Source organism: Gossypium hirsutum, chromosome D10, assembly GCF_007990345.1.
Source record: "Gossypium hirsutum isolate 1008001.06 chromosome D10, Gossypium_hirsutum_v2.1, whole genome shotgun sequence".
In the NCBI taxonomy this organism is placed as follows: domain Eukaryota; kingdom Viridiplantae; phylum Streptophyta; class Magnoliopsida; order Malvales; family Malvaceae; genus Gossypium; species Gossypium hirsutum.
In genome coordinates, this window is record NC_053446.1 from 51,262,389 (window position 1) to 51,282,267 (window position 19,879).

General features: G+C 31.7%; 2 protein-coding genes and 1 long non-coding RNA gene across 3 annotated transcripts; 1 reads left to right on the forward strand and 2 right to left on the reverse strand.

The window, feature by feature from the left end:
- The first annotated feature begins 7,571 nt into the window (after positions 1 to 7,571).
- On the forward strand, positions 7,572 to 11,281 carry LOC107896644 (probable polygalacturonase). Its single transcript, XM_016821858.2, has 6 exons — positions 7,572 to 8,083; positions 8,916 to 9,233; positions 9,318 to 9,438; positions 9,516 to 9,690; positions 9,787 to 9,857; positions 10,208 to 11,281. The coding sequence occupies exons 1-6, from the start codon at positions 8,072 to 8,074 to the stop codon at positions 10,873 to 10,875; spliced, it is 1,365 nt and encodes a 454-aa protein (XP_016677347.2). The 5' UTR covers positions 7,572 to 8,071; the 3' UTR covers positions 10,876 to 11,281.
- Positions 11,282 to 12,314: 1,033 nt separating this feature from the next.
- On the reverse strand, positions 12,315 to 13,500 carry LOC121222261 (heavy metal-associated isoprenylated plant protein 7). Its single transcript, XM_041102520.1, has 3 exons — positions 13,375 to 13,500; positions 13,197 to 13,281; positions 12,315 to 13,098 (listed from the first exon to the last, which is right to left on the reverse strand). Exons 1-3 carry the CDS (start codon positions 13,390 to 13,392, stop codon positions 12,506 to 12,508), a joined length of 696 nt encoding a protein of 231 aa, XP_040958454.1. The 5' UTR covers positions 13,393 to 13,500; the 3' UTR covers positions 12,315 to 12,505.
- A 4,055-nt stretch (positions 13,501 to 17,555) lies between these two features.
- On the reverse strand, positions 17,556 to 19,689 carry LOC107945846 (uncharacterized). The gene is made up of 5 exons (XR_001696756.2): positions 19,516 to 19,689; positions 19,320 to 19,381; positions 18,747 to 18,930; positions 17,845 to 17,897; positions 17,556 to 17,744 (listed from the first exon to the last, which is right to left on the reverse strand). It is a non-coding gene; the product is annotated as an uncharacterized lncRNA (long non-coding RNA).
- Between the last annotated feature and the right edge of the window lie 190 nt (positions 19,690 to 19,879).

A 19,879-nucleotide genomic window follows, 5' to 3' on the forward strand; every position in this document is an offset into this window, starting at 1 on the left:
TTGTTTTATTTCATCCGTCGTTATCCGAGGTAAGTTCATAAGTAAATAAGTATCGATAAATTCTATTGTATTCATTTTTTTATTATGCCGAAGTGAATTATTACTTGTGTATATAATATGCTGAAATGAATTAAGCATGAGAACAATGTTCACGAGCTTGAAATGATTGAGTTTTGACGTCCGAAAGTCCCGTACGAACCTTAGGAATAGTTAGTATACTTATGTCATGACATAGGATTCCGTTATGTGTTATCGTATAAGACCACGTCTGGGATATTGGCATCGACTTGTGACATATGTGTAAGACCCTATCTGGGATAGTGGCATCGATATGTAATTACATATAAGACCACGTCTGGGGCGTTGGCGTTGTACGAAATGTTCGATTATCCGAGTATCCTTTTTTAATTCCGAATAGTTCAACGAGCAATAATAAGTTAAAACCGAGTGTAAAAATCGAGTTAAAAAGGCACAGGTATGTATTCATACAAAGTTATGAAAATATGGTAAGTTGGATGTTTGAATTGATGATATAAATGTTATATATATTAATGTGAACTATGTGTATGCATATATGAATATATACAATCGGCCAAATGATGTATATGTGATATTAAAAGTGAGAATTATATATGTTCTTGAGTACTTGTGCATTCTGTCATATGATGTTAAATTGCTAATGTATATTTGATAATATATAAACTTGTGAGTGCGATATGTGTATATTTAGTTAAGGTTTGGATTGATTCGGTTAGTTAATTTAGTGTTAATGTTATTTTGATTAATATTTGCTTATGACTTACTATGCTGTGAAAGCTTAATGTGTGTGCATGTTTGCTCTTTGTTTTATATATTTTGGTAGTCGGTTACGAGCTCAGGGATCGTCAGAGAAGTTCATCACACTATCAACTGTTTTCGGTATTTTATTCAATTTGAATTTGAACTTATGGCATGTATAGTCTAGTTAAAATGTTTGATTTTGGGATATGTAAATATGAGCCATGCGAAAATATCTTATTATTTTGGTTAAGCATAGTTTCTATGCTTTTGATATGATGGATATATTTTAATGCTTGAGTTATATAGTTTTGGTCATGATATATATATGTTTTGGCATGAAGTAATTATATATTGCCTATGATTAGTTCATTTGGAAAGCTTGATACATGTGATTGTTGAATGTGTTTGGGTTATGGATTGTTAATGACTTATTATAGAGATGCATAAATTGAAACGTGATTTAAATTGAATGTTGTTAATAATGTAAATTAAGTATTTGGTCATGTGATAAATTATAAGTGATGGTCATAAGTTATTTATGAGTCGGCAATGGTATTTAAATCATGTCATTAAGTGATATTTAATACATATATGTATATTCGACTAAGGCTTTTGATTCATAATGATAAGTATGTGATTTGGTTTATATCATAATTTCATAATCATATTATGTATTGAATGTTCTCATGATTGATCAAATATGTATTCAATTGTTTGGTTTGTAGTTAACTAATTAGGTACGAAAATATAAGTTGATGATATATTCGGCATATGCTAAGTAAAATATTTATATACATATCAACAATATGCTTTGCTGTGGTTAGGTATACAAATGTCATCATAATAGATTTATTGGCTAGCCGAATAAATGTTATATGAAGGTTTTATTAATTGACCAAATATGAGATATGTTAGTTTGGTTGTGTGAATGAAATTAGGCATGATTAAAAGCATATGGAAGTATTATATTTTGATTCGGCTAAGTACATGGAAATTGGCTTATAAAAGTCAAGTGAACATTAAAAATGTCTTATGAATAAATATTGTAATATGCACACTTGGTTTATAAAACGAAATAGGTTTTGATTATAAACTAGGTATCCAAATATTATATATGTAATGTTAGTATGTTTTGAATATTATACTTATAAAGTAAAGTAGTTTTATTGTGAAGCATGAATAGTTCATGTATTAATGGAAATATAGCATGGTTGGGTTTTAGTTGATCAATTGATTTTATATGTATAATGATTTATATGAATGTGTTTCAATTTATAAGCCGTATGATATTTTTATTTAAATATAAAATCATGTGTATTGATGTGATTGTAATACGAAGCATGAAATGTAATGAATGCCTATTTTGAGCTATGTTCTGTCGGTAATGCCTCGTAACCCTAATCCGGCGACGGATACGGGTAAGGGGTGTTACAAAAGATGAAAACACTCACTATAATACTAAAACTGAGCATGCCTACGAGGGTGATAAATTTAATGACCTTAATAGTATAACTCACCTAGATGTGGTAGATTTCTTTGAGAATCATTAGAAAAATTGATGTTATTTTGACATTTTTATGTTGTTTTAAGTATGTTTTATTTTCTTGCATAAAGAATAATTTATATATTTAATGAATATTTACAATGTTTTTATATTATATATATTTATGAAGAATATGAATATTCAACAAAATTTCGATGAACCCAAAATCAATGGAGACATATGTCTTGCAGATAGTGCTACAACACATACGATACTCAGAGATAAAAAAATAATTTTCTCATTTGACAATGAGTAATGCCCATGTTAATACAATACCGGGTAGTTCAAAACTTATTGAAGGCTTTGGAAGAGCTATTATATTATTACCTAAAGGTACAAAATTTGTCATTGATGATGCTTTATATTCCACTAAGTCTCAAAGAAATTTATTGAGTTTTAAAGATATTCGTCTTAATGGATATCATATTGAGATTATGAATGAGAAAAATATTGAATATCTATATATTACAAATGTTGAGCGTGCAAAGAAATATGTTTTGGAAAGGCTACTTGCTTTTTCATCAGGTTTATATTATACACATATTAGTGCAATTGAGTCACATGTTACTTCAAACCAAAAGTTTGTAGAACCATATACTTTTACTATTTGACATGATTGATTAGGCCATCCCGGATTTATTATGATGCGAAGAATCATTGAGAATTCAATTGGACACCCATTAAAGAACCAAAAGATTCTTGAATTCAAAGATTTATCTTGTATTTCTTGTTCTCAAGAAAAATTGATTATTAGACCATCACCAGCTAAAGTTAGGATTGAGTCTCCCGTATTTTTGGAATCTATTCAAGGTGATATATGTGGGCCTATTCATCCACCATGTGGACCATTCAGATATTTTATGGTATTAATAGATGCATATAGTAGGTAGTCACATGTGTGTTTATTATCGACTCACAACTTGGCGTTTGCAAGACTACTTGCTCAAATAATTCAATTAAGAGCACAATTTCCAGATTATGCAATCAAAACTATTCGTCTTGATAATGCTGGTGAATTTACATCCCAAGCTTTAAATGATTATTATATGTCAATTGGGATGAAAGTTCAACATATTATAGCTCATGTTCACACACAAAACAATTTATTTGAATCGTTTATCAAATGTCTCTAACTAATAGCGGCCATTGCTTATGAGAACAAAACTCCCTATTACAGCTTCGGGATATGCTATTTTGTATGCATCAGCACTTGTGCGCTTAAGGCCAACAAGTTATAATAAGTACTTCCCATTACAATTGGCTTTTGGTCAGGAGCTAAATATTTCCCATCTTAGAATTTTTGGATGTGCAGTATATATTCCAATTGCTCCACCACAACGCACAAAGATGGGTCTTCAAAAGAGGTTGGGAATATATGTTGGTTATGAATATTCTTCTGTAATTAATTATGTTGAACCATTAACTGGAGATTTATTTACTGCACAATTTATTGATTGTTTGTTTTGATGAAACAACATTCCCAACATTAGGGAGAGAGAAAATACAACTGGTAAAATAAATTACATGGAATGGATCATCATTATCTCAATTAGATCCTCGCACAAGTCAATGTGAACAAGAAGTTCAAAGGATCATGCATTTGCAAAACATCACCAATCAACTGCTAGATTCATTTACTGACCTAAAGAGAAATTACAAAATCTCACATACCAAATGAAAATGCTCCAATACTAATTGATATCCCAATAGGGCAAATTGTTAGTGCAAAAGAAAGTAATCCACGCCTGAAGCGTGGAAGGCTAATCGGTTCCAAAGATAAAAATTCTCGTAAAAGGAAAGGAGCAATTATTCAAGATGATAATATTGTGAAGGCAAGTGCCCAAGAAGAGGCCAAAGATATAACTAATCAAAAAACCCTAGAAAAGGTTCAGGTACCTGAAAATGGTGATAACGAAGAAATCTCAATAAGTTATGTTACTTTTGGAAAAAGATGGAACCGAAAAAATATAGTTGTCGACAACAATTTTTCTTATAATGTTGCTATTGAAATAGCAAAAGAAAATGAGGATCCGAAGTCTAAATCTATTGAGGAATGTAAAAATAGAAAAGATTGGCCAAAATGGAAATACGCAATTCAAGCAGAATTAAATTCACTTTTTAAAAGTGAGGTTTTTGGACCTATAGTCCACACAACTAAATATATAAAGCCGGTAGGATATAAATGGATATTTGTGCGAAAACGAAATGAGAAAAATGAAGTTGTAACATATAAAGCACGACTTGTAGCACAAAGATTTTCACAAAGGTTTGACATTGATTATGAAGAGACATATTCTCCTATAGTGGATGCAATCACGTTTAGATATCTTATTAGTTTGACAATACGTGAAAAACTTGACATGCGTCTAATAGATGTTGTTACAGCCTATTTGTATAGTACACTTGATAGTGAAATTTATATGACAATCCCAGAAGGATTTAAAATCCCTAAAGGATATAAAGTTTCTCGAGAAAATTACTCAATCAGATTGCAAAAAATTATATGGATTAAAACAATCTAGACGTATGTGGTACAATCGTCTTAATGAATATTTGTTAAAAGAAGGTTATAAAAACGATCCAATCTGCCTATGTGTTTTTATAAAAAGGTCTGAATCAAACTTTGTGATAATTGCTATTTATGTTGATGATCTAAATATTATTGGAACTTTTGAAGAGCTTTAGAATGCAGTAAATTATTTAAAGAAAAAATTTGAGATGAAAGATCTTGGAAAAATAAAGTTTTGTCTTGGCCTGCAAATCGAGCATTTAAAAGATGGAATTCATGTCTATCAGTCAACTTATACGAAAAAGATCTTAAAGAAATTTTATATGGATAAAGCACATCCATTGAGTGCCCCGATGGTTGTACGATCGTTAGATGTGAATAAATATCAATTTCGTCCTTGCGAGAATGATGAAGAGTTTCTTGGTCCTGAAGTACCATCTCTAAGTGCCATAGGAGCATTGATGTATCTTGCAAACAGCACAAGACCTGATATAGCTTTTGCTGTAAACTTGTTAGCAAGATTTAGTTTTTCTCCAACACGTAGACATTGGAAGACCTGATATAGCTTTTGTTGTAAACTTGTTATCAAGATTTAGTTTTTCTCCAATACGTAGACATTGGAATGTAATTAAACATGTATTTAGATATCTCAGAGGGACCATTGATATAGGGTTATTTTATTCAAATGATTCAAAATCCCTATTAGTTGGTTATGCTGGTGTTGGATATTTATTGGATCCACATAAAGGTTGATCTCAAACTGGATATTTATTTACATGTGGAGGTACTGCCATATCATGGCGTTCAACAAAACAGACGTTAGCTGCTGCCTCTTCAAATCATGCTGAAATAATTGCAATGCATGAGACAAGCTAAAAATGTGTTTGGCTAAGGTTATTAACCCAACATATCCAGAAGATATGTAATTTGCCTTTACAGGAAAATATATCAACTATCTTATACGAAGATAATGTAGCATGTATAGCTCAATTAAAGGGCGGTTACATCAAAAGTGACAGAACAAAACATATTTCACCAAAATTATTCTTCACTCATGATCTTGAGAAGAAATGTGACATAGAAGTTTAACAAATTCATTCTAGTGATAATTTAACATATCTTTTTACCAAGGCATTGCCAACTTTAACATTTGAATGACTACGAAACAAGATTGGAATGTGTTGACTCAAAGATATAATGTGATGTTGCCATTAAGGGGAGTCTAAAACACGTTATACTCTTGTCCTTTAACCAAGGTTTTGTCCAAATGGGTTTTCCTAATAAAGGTTTTAATGAGGCATATTTTTATTTAAAAGATATCTAAGGGGAAGTGTTGTAAATATATTAAATGGATGTCTATAATGTTTTTAAACATATTAAAGTAATGAGATAAAACTATTTACTTCATTTATAATCAATAGATCATTAAATAGAGTAATTAAGGAAACTTAATTCGTTGAATGTAATACATTTACTAATTGAATGTAAAGGAGTTTATAAATAGAACCTTGTAAGTAAAAATTAAACAATAAAAAATTCTCCCGTATTTTTCATAAGCTTTTTACTTATTATTATTGTTTTATTAATTTTTCAATAACAAATAAATAAAATAATTTTTTATAAAATTGAATGTGGAATAGCTGATTATGCCTTTTATTAATTAAAAAAAAACCATTGGGAATACGTGTGATGATGTTGAAGAGATGTCCCAATCACGGTGGGTGGTTAGACTCTCCTTCTTATCCATCTTCCACCAATCACCCAAACAAATCCTACATTTAATGAGCTTCACGAACTTACACTCTCATAAATTTTGATTCTTCTCTATGTGCCCTAAACCAGAAAAATCCCATTCCTGCTTATGAAAGATGTATCCACACTTTCCTATATCATGTTCCCACTTTGTCACCTTCTTGGAATATCATTTAAGAGATATTACCCAACCATTAATCATTTTAGTCATTCCCCAGGTACATGTTATACAGTCAAATAGAAATATAAAACATGGTTTCTTATACATAGAAGGAACATATTTGCCATTTTTCTTACTCACCAATTCTCATATTGACAGAGCAGAAGTTGAATATAATATAGCAAACTGACCATATATTTTGCCTTTTTCTTTCTTTGGTGGGCTAATTTTAATTCATTATTATTATTAAGTAGACTAAAAGCCATATACTAATTTCCAGAATTCCATCCAACATTTCAAAGAAAACTTCAACACCACCTAAAAGATTCCATTTTCCCAATTATTCTTCACCACTTTCCCAAACTAAAAACCTGAACTACTATTTTAAAAAATAAAATCATTTTTTTCTTTTTGTTTGGTATAAATGAAAGCTGCCACATTGTCAGTGTTACTCTAATTGGCAAAAACTGGACCCGAAATCACAGCATGACTGACGCTCAAAAAATGGGGGGTTTTTAAGTTTTTAGAAAAAAGAAAATTTTTTCTTTAATGGGTTTTGTTGTGGTGTGGTATGTTCTGTCAAGTGATTGAGTCCAGGCTAGCATTTTCGCCATGATTGAACATGGGACCTACTTTACCCCTCTCTAACCTGTCAACCCACATGCGGTCTCAATGCCCCATGTATTCTCTCACCTTATGTTGCACACATTTTCCATCCTACCCCTCTTACGTGTCGATCTGGGTCATTATCTCCCCCAACATACTGACAAAACCCACCTCTTAACTTTAACTTATGTCTCGAAATAAATCTCAAAATCTACCCGATCACTTCCCACTTTTGTTATGTTTTCCTCCTAATACTACTCTTAACAAATGCTAGAAATCACAGCACAACACCTGTGTTACTGTATGGTTCACTGGAGTGAGACGGGTCATATCAAACAAAATTGTCGGCGAGAGACGTTATTAATCATATTTTTAGTGGCATTTATGCTAATTTATTACAATTATTCTCTTGGTTACACTGCTCAAATGCATGGAAATTGAAAAAAAAAAAAACCAAAGCTGTCATATATATATATATAATACTTAAAACCGTTTTCTGAGTCCAAATAAAAGAAAAATACTAAAATTTTGGTGTCTTTTATATATGATTAATGCCCATAATAATTCACATGCTTACAGAAAGCTGCCTGTTTTTGCGGTGCTTCTTTTTCTTCTTCTATTTTTGTTTTATTTCTACCGTTTGTTTGAACCGTATCAGCTTTTCTTCTTCTTCTTCACTGCTTTGTATCTCTCAGCTCAGTTTAACTGAGTCCGTTGACATATGAAGATGCCAGTAAGTACGTTTCTTTTAACTGAGATTTGTTTTCTTTTCTTTGGATTGAAAATCTGAAAGGTTTGAAGATTTGTTGAAGATTAATAAAACTGACAACTTTTCTGGGATTTTTCCTAAGTGGATATGGTGGTAAATGATAATACAACTTAAACATATTCAATAGTTTTCTGATGACAGTGAAGCTTTCATTTTACTTGTTGTTTTGTGTTCTGTTGTTGAATTTGTGGAATTTTAGTTGATATTACAACCCTTTTGTTACCAGACTTTTGGTTTGATTGGAATCTGAAACTTTTTAACTTCTCCATCTTCCTTGGTTTTGGATTTATAAGATCATTCTTTTAACATTGAAACGGTTCAATAGTTTTTTTTTTTTTTTTGCAATTTATGTGTTTGCTTTAATGCCTCTTTGTAATTCCTTTATTTCAGTTTCCTAGTCATTTGACTCCTCAATAAACTAGATTTGATTTGGACAATCACCCATCCTTAATTCATCATATTTGATATAATATGTCCAAAGTTCGCATTTTTCTTTGTTTAGGACAAACTGGCTAGATGTTTCCTCTTTTTGGCCTTACAGCATTACAAGGCATAGCTACCTTTTGTTGCTACCATTTGTATCCTTTTTGACATGTTTGTACTTAGTTTTGATACTGTTTGCTACTCATAAATTTTGTTATGTACTCAAGCTTTTTTAAGCTATTACGGTTTTTGTTCTCTTTGTTCTTGTCTTGTATCCTTGATGTGAAAATTCCCCCTTTTTAACTGCATATTCCTCTCTTCTTTCTAAATCAGTTATGTCCATTAGTGTCTGAATTTTAACTTTGTGCCTCAGGTGGCATTGCTGTTGCTGCTGGCATTGTGCAATGCAATCAAAATTCATGGAGAAGAAAGCAATGGGCTGTGTGATGTTAATCTAACATTGCGCTCAAGACCACATAGTGTATCCATATTGGAATTTGGTGCTGTTGGAGATGGCAAAACCTTGAATACCATTGCCTTCCAAAATGCCATTTTCTATCTTAAGTCTTTTGCTGACAAAGGTGGTGCACAACTTTATGTGCCTCCGGGAAGATGGCTTACCGGAAGTTTCAATCTTACAAGCCATCTCACTCTCTTCTTGGAAAAGGGTGCAGTGATTCTTGGATCTCAGGTATTTTTGTTTTCCATCTTATTTTAAGGTATGATTCTCCAATAGAAACCAACTTATTACTAAGAACCATTGTTGGCCTTGAAGGATCCATCTCATTGGGACATTGTTGAACCTTTACCATCTTATGGCCCAGGAACTGAACTTCCTGGAAAGAGATATCGGAGTTTGGTAAATGGGTATATGTTGCGTGATGTCGTAATAACCGGTACGATTGTCTCTTAACTGTGTTCATTAGAATATTGGTTGAGTCTCAGATGAACTCACACTTGCTTGTTGCACTAGGTGATAATGGAACCATAGATGGACAGGGCTCAGTTTGGTGGGAATGGTTCACATCTCATTCTTTAAACTACAGCTGCCCTCACCTTGTGGAATTTGTGTCTTCTGAATCTATACTTGTTTCGAACATTACTTTCCTTAACGCCCCTGCATATAACATGCATCCAGTCTATTGCAGGTTAGTTTGAATACCTTTCTGATTGCTTTAGAACTTCTATTTGATCCGTTGCCCATTCAAGAAAGTTAAAATTTTATCTACTTGGATGTTATGCAGCCATGTGCACATTCATCACATAACGGTCTATGCTCCACCAGGATCACCATATACTGTTGGTATAGTCCCAGGTTCGTGATCATTGATATATATATTTTTGCATATTGAGAATTAAGTTGTTTTAAGATATGCCTGTTTTCAAAATCATATTTCTATTACATTATCTCTCTTGAAAAAAAATGGTAACTAAAAAAGATGTTTAATTTCGCTTTTCAGTCAAATGTATCAGGAAATGGCATGTTTGCTGTTACTAGCTACGTTGAAATTAGTACTTGGTAGTAGTTGGCGAGTCATACAACAGAGATATAATATATTTGTTGATACTTCATATATGTAATAACCTTTTTAAAGTCGAGTTCTTTGCTTTATATACATCTGATGTTTGTCCGATCTTTGTATTTTCTTATCATTCTGATTTCAGATTCTTCGGATAACGTTTGCATTGAGGACTGTAGCATTAGTATGGGTCATGATGCAATTGCCCTCAAGAGTGGCTGGGATGAATATGGCATTGCTTATGGCAGACCTACTGCAAATGTCCATATCAGGAGGGTCCAACTTCAGTCATTCTCAGGCTCTTCTCTTGCCTTTGGTAGTCAAATGTCCGGTGGCATTTCGGACGTTCAAGTGCAGCAGCTCCACCTCTATGACTCATTAACTGGTATTGAGTTTAGAACAACAAAGGGTAGGGGTGGTTATATTAAAGAGATTGCTATATCAGATGTTAACATGCTAAACATTAAAACGGCGTTTGGGGCCAATGGGCATTTTGGATCCCATCCAGATGACAAGTTTGATCCTGATGCTCTTCCATTAGTAGCGAAAATCACCATCCAGAATATTATTGGAACAAACATCAGTATGGCTGGAAACTTCACAGGAATTGAAGAATCTCCCTTCACCTCTATTTGTCTATCCAACGTTTCCTTATCAATCAACTCTGCCTCATCTAGCCCTTGGCAATGTTCATATGTTTCAGGCTTTTCAGAGTCTGTCTTCCCCGAACCATGTTCTGAACTAAACAACCCAGATGCTTCTTCATCATGCTTTTCCCTCCTGAAGCCTAATGGAAGAGCTGCAGTCTTATGATGCAATCTTTTCCTACTAGAAAAAAAACACAATTTCAGAAATTTCTACTCCACCATCTTGAGAATAGATCAGATTCTTTGGAATAAAACTCATGCCTAGAATACCTGTTTCTTCACCCGTTCATGTTGACATTTTGGGCATGTTGCAAGCCTGCAGATTGTTTGTACAGCTCCATTTCTTCATTCTTGTGTAAGCAAATTTTTGGTAGTGCTGGTACAAAAGAAAAAAAGAAAAAGAAAAAAAAGGATATTGGGTATTTTTAGTATTGCTGTTTATTGAATTCTTTTCTTCTCATGTTCATAGTCTTGTTCTCATTGTAAAATCTTTATTATCATTTTGGTTTGAATTGGTAGATAAAAGAGATACTCAAAAAGGTCATTTTATTTGAATAAATTGGTTTTAGTCATTCGACAATAATTGTTAGTCTAGAAGTTTAATCTTAGAAGTCACTTTATTGTTTCTGAAATTATTTTTCTTTATTGTTTTTGTCTCATTCTATATAAAACCAACTTTGTCCTTTTATTAATTATTTTCACTCTATGTCAAATTTTCAAATTGTTTAAGTCATCAAAAATAAATAAAAATAAATAAAATGAACAGAAAATTTATTAGGGTTTATTGTTTTCAATTTTTTTTAAAATCCATTAACATTTTATTTTAACTAAAAGTAAAAGTATTTTTGAAGAAAATCATATATGCAAAATGCATATAATGTTCTTGAGAAATTGTCATTATTAGATTTCAATAATACATTTTAAAATTGGTAGGTTAAAAATGCATAAAATATTAACTAGCTTAAAGAAATAAAAGATTTCTGGAACAATGTGCAGTGGTATAAGCCGTTTTATTCATAAAATTAACTTCTTCCACGTTTATAATTACTTTTTTTTAATAAAATTGTTTTCAGATATATTGAGTTTTAACTCGATTGATATAGATATTATTATTAATATAAAAGGACATGGGTCCAAGTATGCCTAAGCGCAACATTTTCCTATTTATGAATTGAGGAGGGGTATCAAATTCTATAATGAAATTGTTAAAAAAAATCTAACTAAAGTTTTATTTTAAACTTCTTATATATTTTAATTTTATTAGGCACACTTTATTATCGTCATCAATTGTATATTTATACTATTGTTTAAGCCTTTAATTAAACTAATGTCACATATCTATAAAAACCAACTCGATTAAAAAAATTATAAAAAATACCTTTTCGTACTATATTATTCGAGTTTACTTTAAATTTTTTTATTATTTATTGTATATTATTTTTAAACATAAATTTATGTTCTTAAATATACAATTTCCACACAAATACACACGTGATATAGTTTATAATAGTGTATAATATGCTTTTATCTGGTCAAGTCTTGAATGTTAATTTCCTCAAAATCATTCAACATCATGTGTTGTTTGTTGATATAGACAATGTGTCAATGCCCTGGCAAACTGGATGGTTGGCTGCCAGAAAAGTTTGATTTATTGAATTAAAATATAGCAATATCTTCAGCACATTCTTGTTTTACAAGAAATGGCCCTTATTGCACATAATACCTTTCCCACAATTGAGTTGCAGAATCCATTCTTCCAACACTTGGAAGCATAGAATCTTACATAAACTATGTATCTACATTATTGTACAAGCGTTGGGGTTGTCATCACTAAACAGTGATGCAATACTTCCATTGCCATTGTCATCGATGTTGCTGCCATTGATGTAATAATTGTGATAGTCTTCATTGCAGTGACCAACCCTACTATATTGCACGTACCGTGGTGGTGAATGAACATATTGGTATTCTGTCACATATGGTGATGGCATGTATGTGTTGTAGCAGTGAGTTACAAAGGCAGCAGGTTGAGGTGGTAATTCATGCTGGAAAATTTGGCTATTGTGGTGTCTGCTCCAGGGCCCTCCATAGCTATGATCGACATCTTTCGGTGGTGGTTTCTGGTTGGCATGGGCATCAGTTTCCGCCAGCTCCGATTGTGGATTCTCCGGTGGCGGTTCATCTTTTGGTTGTTCTTCAGGTGGTGGCGGATTTTCTCCCTCCAGAGCTGCTGAACCAACTTCAGGCGGTGGTTCTGTTGGCTCTAAATAAGAACAGATAGCTGCCATCTTCCTAGTTTTCTTAATTGCCTTAACTATTATTTCTGGATCCGCTATTCCTATTACAGTCAACTTCTGTTGAGCAATATCAGGATGAACATGATATATACCTGAGGAAAGACATGAATGAAAGATTCAAGCAATGTCTCTGGAAACTAGAAGAAACAAAATGCATGGAAATTAAGTCTTATTAAATGCTTATAATCACCATGAATGCCATGTAGCGCCTTCTTGATCTTGTGAACACATCCATTGCAGTCCATTCGGACACTGATTTGGGTGACTGGAGGTCTCTGCAGTAGTAATTGAGAATAAAAGAAAGGGATCGATTAGTTGAGATTGTTGCAATGTAGATGATGTTTGATTGATATGCAATAGACACGTACCTCAAACTTGGGCACCATGAGGCCGAGGAAGAGGAGCGGGGAAATGAAGAAACTTGGAGGATATTATATATGCTTTTTGAATGAGATAATGGAGATGCTGGAGTGTATGAACGAAGAAGATTTTATTTATGGACGAGTCATAAAAGAATCAATAATCTATCCTCATACTTCATAAAAAAAAATTATTTCTTCATTTAATTTTTTACTTTTTTTAGTCATTAATTTTATATTTTTTTTATCAAATCACCTCAAGATGGTCGAAAAAGTTGATATTTTTTTTTAATTTTAGTGACATTTTCGTATTACGAGATGCTTCGAGTGTCGACTCGAATAATTACAAACCAAACACAGAACCAAAAACAACTTATTAATTTCAGTAGGGAAGTACTTCTCTCTCAATAGAAACTGTCTGATTATAATTCCCACAAAAAGAATTTATTCTTAGAAAATAAATAATCACTACTTTCTAGTAGAATAACAATATATCAAAAGTTGTATAAATAATTCTACCAGTCTCATCTATTTATAGGGAGAGATAAGGAAAATTCCGATTGAATTAGTAAAATAAAAATAATATTTATTTAATAGAAAACAATATTCTATTCTTAAGTAGAATAGATGATGAAGGGCTTCAGGTCTCTACTATATTAAGTCCAATTATATGTGCTTCGTGGACTTTTAACTCAACAATTTATAATTTAATCCAACCTAATATATGTTTTCTACTTCACAAAATAAATATTATTTATTTAATTAATTTAATTAGATAAATTAATTTTCTAATTAAATAATTTTCTCAATCCAATTCTAATTTCGTTAAATTCATGACAACTTTACCGTAAAAGAATTTATGAGAAACTATATTTAATTTCCATATTCAATGAATTCACAATAACTAATTTATTTTATTTTATTTTCGAACTTCAATTATTTAATTAAATAATAATTTGAAAACCTTAAATTAATTCTTTTCAAGCCATTTCTATACTCAATGAGAAAACACATTCATTTGTGAATGTGATTCATTTCTCTAATTTCATCATTTCTATTCATTTATATTTATTTGGTTCTAGATGCAATTCATTTCTTATTTCAACGAGTTACGAAGGGACTAGTTGGACTTTTCCATGTTATTATTAGAGCTCAAATAATTTATAACTAAGTTCTAGCTTTTCGTCTATTAATTATAAACTTATTTAGTCACTAAGTTATTCCACTATAATATCATGACTGAGCTCTCCCTAGTTATATATCATTACGAAAGCTACTTAATTAGCGATCATCCAATCACCTTGTCATAAGTGTGTTGTTCTCATAGGATATCCTTAATCTCTTTGAGATAAATCCGTTCTCCCAATATGATCCTATTCTATCTCATGGTAATCATTACATCTTCCTTTATGTAAAGTCAATCACTATCAAATAGTAATTAAGTTGTTTATCACAAAGATAAATGGCTAGTAGTTACGTTTACTTTTCATCCATCATATAATGTCGATCAGAGGATATCATTCACCCATTAGTTGGGCTATGAATTCCACTATTGTGAATGATGCTACATACTGCAAAAGTTGTATATCCAACGAATTAGCTTTTGGTTCCTTATTTATTTGAACTCAAGCTTTTACTTACACCAAAGTATACGAATCATACATACATAGTCTATCATCCACTCAAGATTAAGGTATGCCTCACTATGAACGTCACAAGAAAATAAATCTATAAATAGATTTATGATCTATTCTACTTGGTTCCTATTTGATGTTCTGTTAGTCCAGCCAGTTACATCTATATCTCTATCTTTTGGGAATCATCCGCTCCGATGCTAAAGACAAAGTATCTCCCTAATTGGACTTGATAGACAACATATTAGTCTTTCAATCCGCCTGCTCATTTCTAATTAAACTAAAAACATGTTTAGGTTAATCTAATAATATAAGTTATCTTTCCGTATTACGATCTGACAACATAATACTGCTTAGTATTAATTTAAACATTAGATAACCAGTGAACCAATATTTGCTTTCATTTTGTTTTGCGTGCAAAAACTTTGATGAAAATATACTAAGGGTATTAATATAATTAACATATATTATCAAACTAATTTGTTTGAAAAATGTAAGTGAATATAGACGAAAATACTATACCTAAGGCATCGGACCTAACATAGGCCTCAATGTGGGGACAATTGCTAAGTTCAGGATCTAACTTAGACCCAAAAAAAGTTCAAGCCCCAATGTGAGAAAAGTTGCCAAGTTCAGGCATTAAATAGTGATTTAACTATTCTTTATATTATTCAGGCCTCAAATAGTGATTTAACCATCGAGTTATGGTTGATGAAAAGTAAACATGGCCATGAGTCGTTTGTCTTTGTGATGGATGACTTGATCATTATTTGATAGTGATTGACTTTTCATGAAGGAAGATGTAATGGTTACCATAAGATAAAGTAATATCATATTGGGAGAATGAATATTATCCCATAGAGATCAAGGATACCCTATGAGGATAACATACCTATGACAATGTATGTCATTGAGGAGAGCTCAGTCACAATATTATAGTGGAATGGCTTCGTGATTAAATGAGTTTATAATTAATAGGTGAAAAGTCGGAACTTAATTATAAATCATTTGAGCCTTAACTACACATGTCCAATTGATCCCTCCATTAGCTCATTGAAACTAAAAATGAATTGCGTGTTTGGATAAAAATGAACGGATTGAATAGAAAAAGAGAAATGAGAAACATTCAGGAATGATTATGGTTTTCTCCGAAATGGAGAAATGAAATCATTTGGAAATGAATGCAGATTTCCAAAAATGGAAATGAAAATAAAAATTTACAATCTTTTATAGGATTACTTAAAAAATATGGAAGAATTAGTTTATGTTTTTGGACTGATTTGAAGTCCGAAAATGAAAATTAACCATTTGGTCATAGTAAACATGTTGAGTTGTGACATATTAAATAAATTTTCTCGAAATTCAGATTGTGAAATATAGATTTAAGTGGTCGAGCAATATTACAGCCCAAAATTCAACAATTAATCCATAATTATTTGGCTTGTAAACAATTTGGTCAAAATGTAATTCTTTTTTTGAAGTTCATTCATATAACTGATTTTTTTTGTGTGTGGGTAAAGTGGATGCCACAGTTGTTCAACTAGCAAAGGGGTTATTTATATATGAAAATCTCCAAAATATGCAATCTATTTTTACAATCGACCCACAGCTTTGGAGTATGGTAGAGTTCACATATCACCATGTTTCAAACCCTTGAAATGGTCTGCCACTAAGGGGATAAAACGTTTATGATATCTCAGTAAATTATATCATTAATCATTAAATTATAAATAAATTTTCATTTTGTTCACTTAATTAAAAGGCGTTACAATTTAATTATTAAACTATTCATAATTTTTATTTAAGTCATTGAACTATTCAATAGTTTTTATTAAAGTCACTGGATTGTTAAGTTTTTATTTAAAAATAAAAAGGTTTTCTCAACGAGTTTCAGAAGATGATTTGACAATCAGTACGGTGAATCAGTACCCATCGACAAGTAGAAGAATATACCTTAGATCCAAGTCGATCTAGGAGTCAGTGTCAGTGATTGGAGAAAAAAATTGTTTTAATTTTGGTTCGAAGATTCATGACAACTAAAGCTATTTCATGGAAAAAAAACTGAATTGTAGAAGAGAAGGGAGAGAAAGCTTTCAATTGGTACAAGCAATGCAAACAAAGAAAGCCATAAAAATTTTTGAATAGTTTAGTAACCAAAATGAAACTTACCTATAGTTTAGTGAATAACCACTACACCAAAACAGGCTTTTAGCGGCGTTTTTTAGGTAAAAGTATTTGCGGCGCTTTCACTAGCGCTGCAAAAAATGTCGCTGTTGACAATGTCACTAATTTTTGCGGCGTTTATGATAACAAACGCCGCTAAAGAACATGATCTTTAATGGCGCTTTACCCACAAACGCCGCTAAAGAATATGATATTTAGCGGCGCTTTACTCACAAACGCCGCTAAAGAACATGACCTTTAGCGGCGTTTTTGGTAAAAGCGCCGATAAAGGTCATAAAAATATATATATTATAAAAACGCCACAAATCCAATTTAGAAATGTATAATTTAATTTGAAGACGTATTAAAATGGAAATTCATGAACAAGACATATAAGGAATTGTGATCGAGGTACGTTGATACCAATAGCATGATCAAAGAACTTAATCACGTAAGGAAAACACATGGTTAGACAAATCTTTTTACATTTTAATACATCATAACCATACTGGTACAATTTTATACCCTAATTGCTGCACCAGTTGCAGTTTCCAGTTGAAAAACCTTGATTCCATTGACCTCCTGCAGCCAATTTTATAGTTTAGAAATTAGAAATCCACCAAAGACGACATGGTACTAAGCCAAACAGACAGTTCTAACATGTTAAGGCAATATGACTTACAAATTGTTTGTATTGAAAATTTTGAACTTTTCTATGGACTTGAACTCATTGACCTATTACAAAGAGAGAATCATGTCAGCCTCAACCATAAAGTTTAATTATGCCCCCAATCCAAACATTCATCTAAACGTTGATCTCATTGGAGTTTAATTCACAATATAACTTTTTTTTAAAAAAAATCTAAACATTCATCTCATTGGAGTTTTTAATTGTTTGATTTGCCTCAAAATCAAACAAACCAATCAAAATGAACGTGCAATACCTAAAAGCATAAGTTCATAAAGCCATAAACCCAACCATATGCTAAAATTTTCTAGTCCCAACATTCGTAAAAGTGAAATTAAACAAGCATAGATGTAATGAAGCTTTGGTTAATTATCCCGTTGACTTTCTTTAACGTTTTAAAATTCACTAAAACTAAAGGCACCATGCAAACTAAAGCATTATCTACTAAAGAGAAACAAATGTAAAACAAGTGGTCTCCAATCAATGTATATATATATTTCAAGATATCACCAAAGTATATATATTATGGAACTGTTTGGTTTTATTTTCAGATAGCACCAAAGTATCTAATTATGGAACTCATTTATCAAATCATTTTGCCACATATATTCTAATCTAATTTTAGTAATGACACAACATAGCATCAGTTTTGTGTAGGAGCTACTCAAGTAAGAAAAAAAATGGCACCACCGCTAATTGTATTGATCTATCATGCGCGTAACAGTTCAAAAACATACCAACCAACACATTTAGGCAGCAAAATACAAACATGAAAAGTTGTATAAAGAAAAAAAGAAGAGGTAACATCCATTCATAAATTTTAAGAATCTTCCATATAATAGATGTACTTAAATAATAATAAGCCAAGAGAAAAGGGGTAGGACAAAGAGACTTACAAATTTTACAAGCCTAACAAAAAAAAAACTTAGAATGCTTTCTGAGAGGTTTTCTTCCCAAATATTGCTTCCCAAACCAAAGGTGAAAAAGTACTGAAGATTCAAAGAGGCTGTGAAATTCACGACTTTCATTAAAATTTCATAATATGGTGGTATTTGTTCTAATTGCAGGTTCTTCATCAACCTGCACAACATTGCCAAAACGTACATAAGAACATGACTTTAAAACAGAAAAAATCATCAAACAAATTAAAAGAGAAACTTACCATTCTCATAATAGTAATATATTGGTGATTTTCATATTGGAAATTAGACACAACTCCAACACTAATATTTTAAGCTGAACCCAGTTAACCTTTTTATCCAATTAGATAATATACTTCACTGTCAATTAAGACAATAAAATCAGTATGGGCAAAATCTAACTAAATTAATTGCACAGAAAGAATCACACGAAAAATTTCGAAAATGCATACATAATAAAATCAGGCAAATCAAATAATAAGGAAAAAAAATTAACGAAGAGCAAAACGAAGTTAAGGAAAAATAGTAAAAGGATGGATTAGGGATTACGTCTAGGAAAGGGATGAGCTCAGCGACTGACGACGGGGGTTCGACGAGCCTGTTTCCAGCCTCTATTTTCTCAGCAACCAAGCAGATAATCATTCAAAAGCAGAAAATAAAAGAAGGAAAAGCGAGACAAGTAACAGTAACAATATATGAATCAGCATGGAACAAATTAAATTACAAAAAGAGAAGATGAAATTACCAGAGAGCGAACGAAAAGGAGACGGAAAAAATCAAAGATCTTTGCTGAGAGGGAGAAAGAAGATCCAAGAAAAAGAAAGAAGAGGCGAAATAAATGAGTTTGAAAAGGGTGAAGAAGCGGGGAAAATTTTTTAATACTCATAAACCGCGAAGAAGAGGGGAAAATTTTGGGGTTTCAGCGGGGAAATTTTGGGATAAAAAGGCGTGATTTTTTTTAAAATAAAATGATTATTTGCGGCATTTTTAATAAAAACGCCACTAATAAATCTCTATCCAAACGGTGCCGTTTTGGGAAATTTGAATATATAGTAACAGCATTTTTTGTTAAAAACGCCGCTAAATTTCATATATATATTTTTGTATCT

Excerpts from the sequence above, each read along its gene's own strand:
- LOC107896644 (XM_016821858.2), top strand. Across the intron at positions 9,234-9,317 it reads CAGTGATTCTTGGATCTCAG|GATCCATCTCATTGGGACAT; the intron begins GTATTTTTGTTT and ends TTGGCCTTGAAG. Across the intron at positions 9,439-9,515 it reads GCGTGATGTCGTAATAACCG|GTGATAATGGAACCATAGAT; the intron begins GTACGATTGTCT and ends TTGTTGCACTAG.
- LOC121222261 (XM_041102520.1), bottom strand. Across the intron at positions 13,099-13,196 it reads GGCGCTACATGGCATTCATG|GTATATATCATGTTCATCCT; the intron begins GTGATTATAAGC and ends GTCTTTCCTCAG.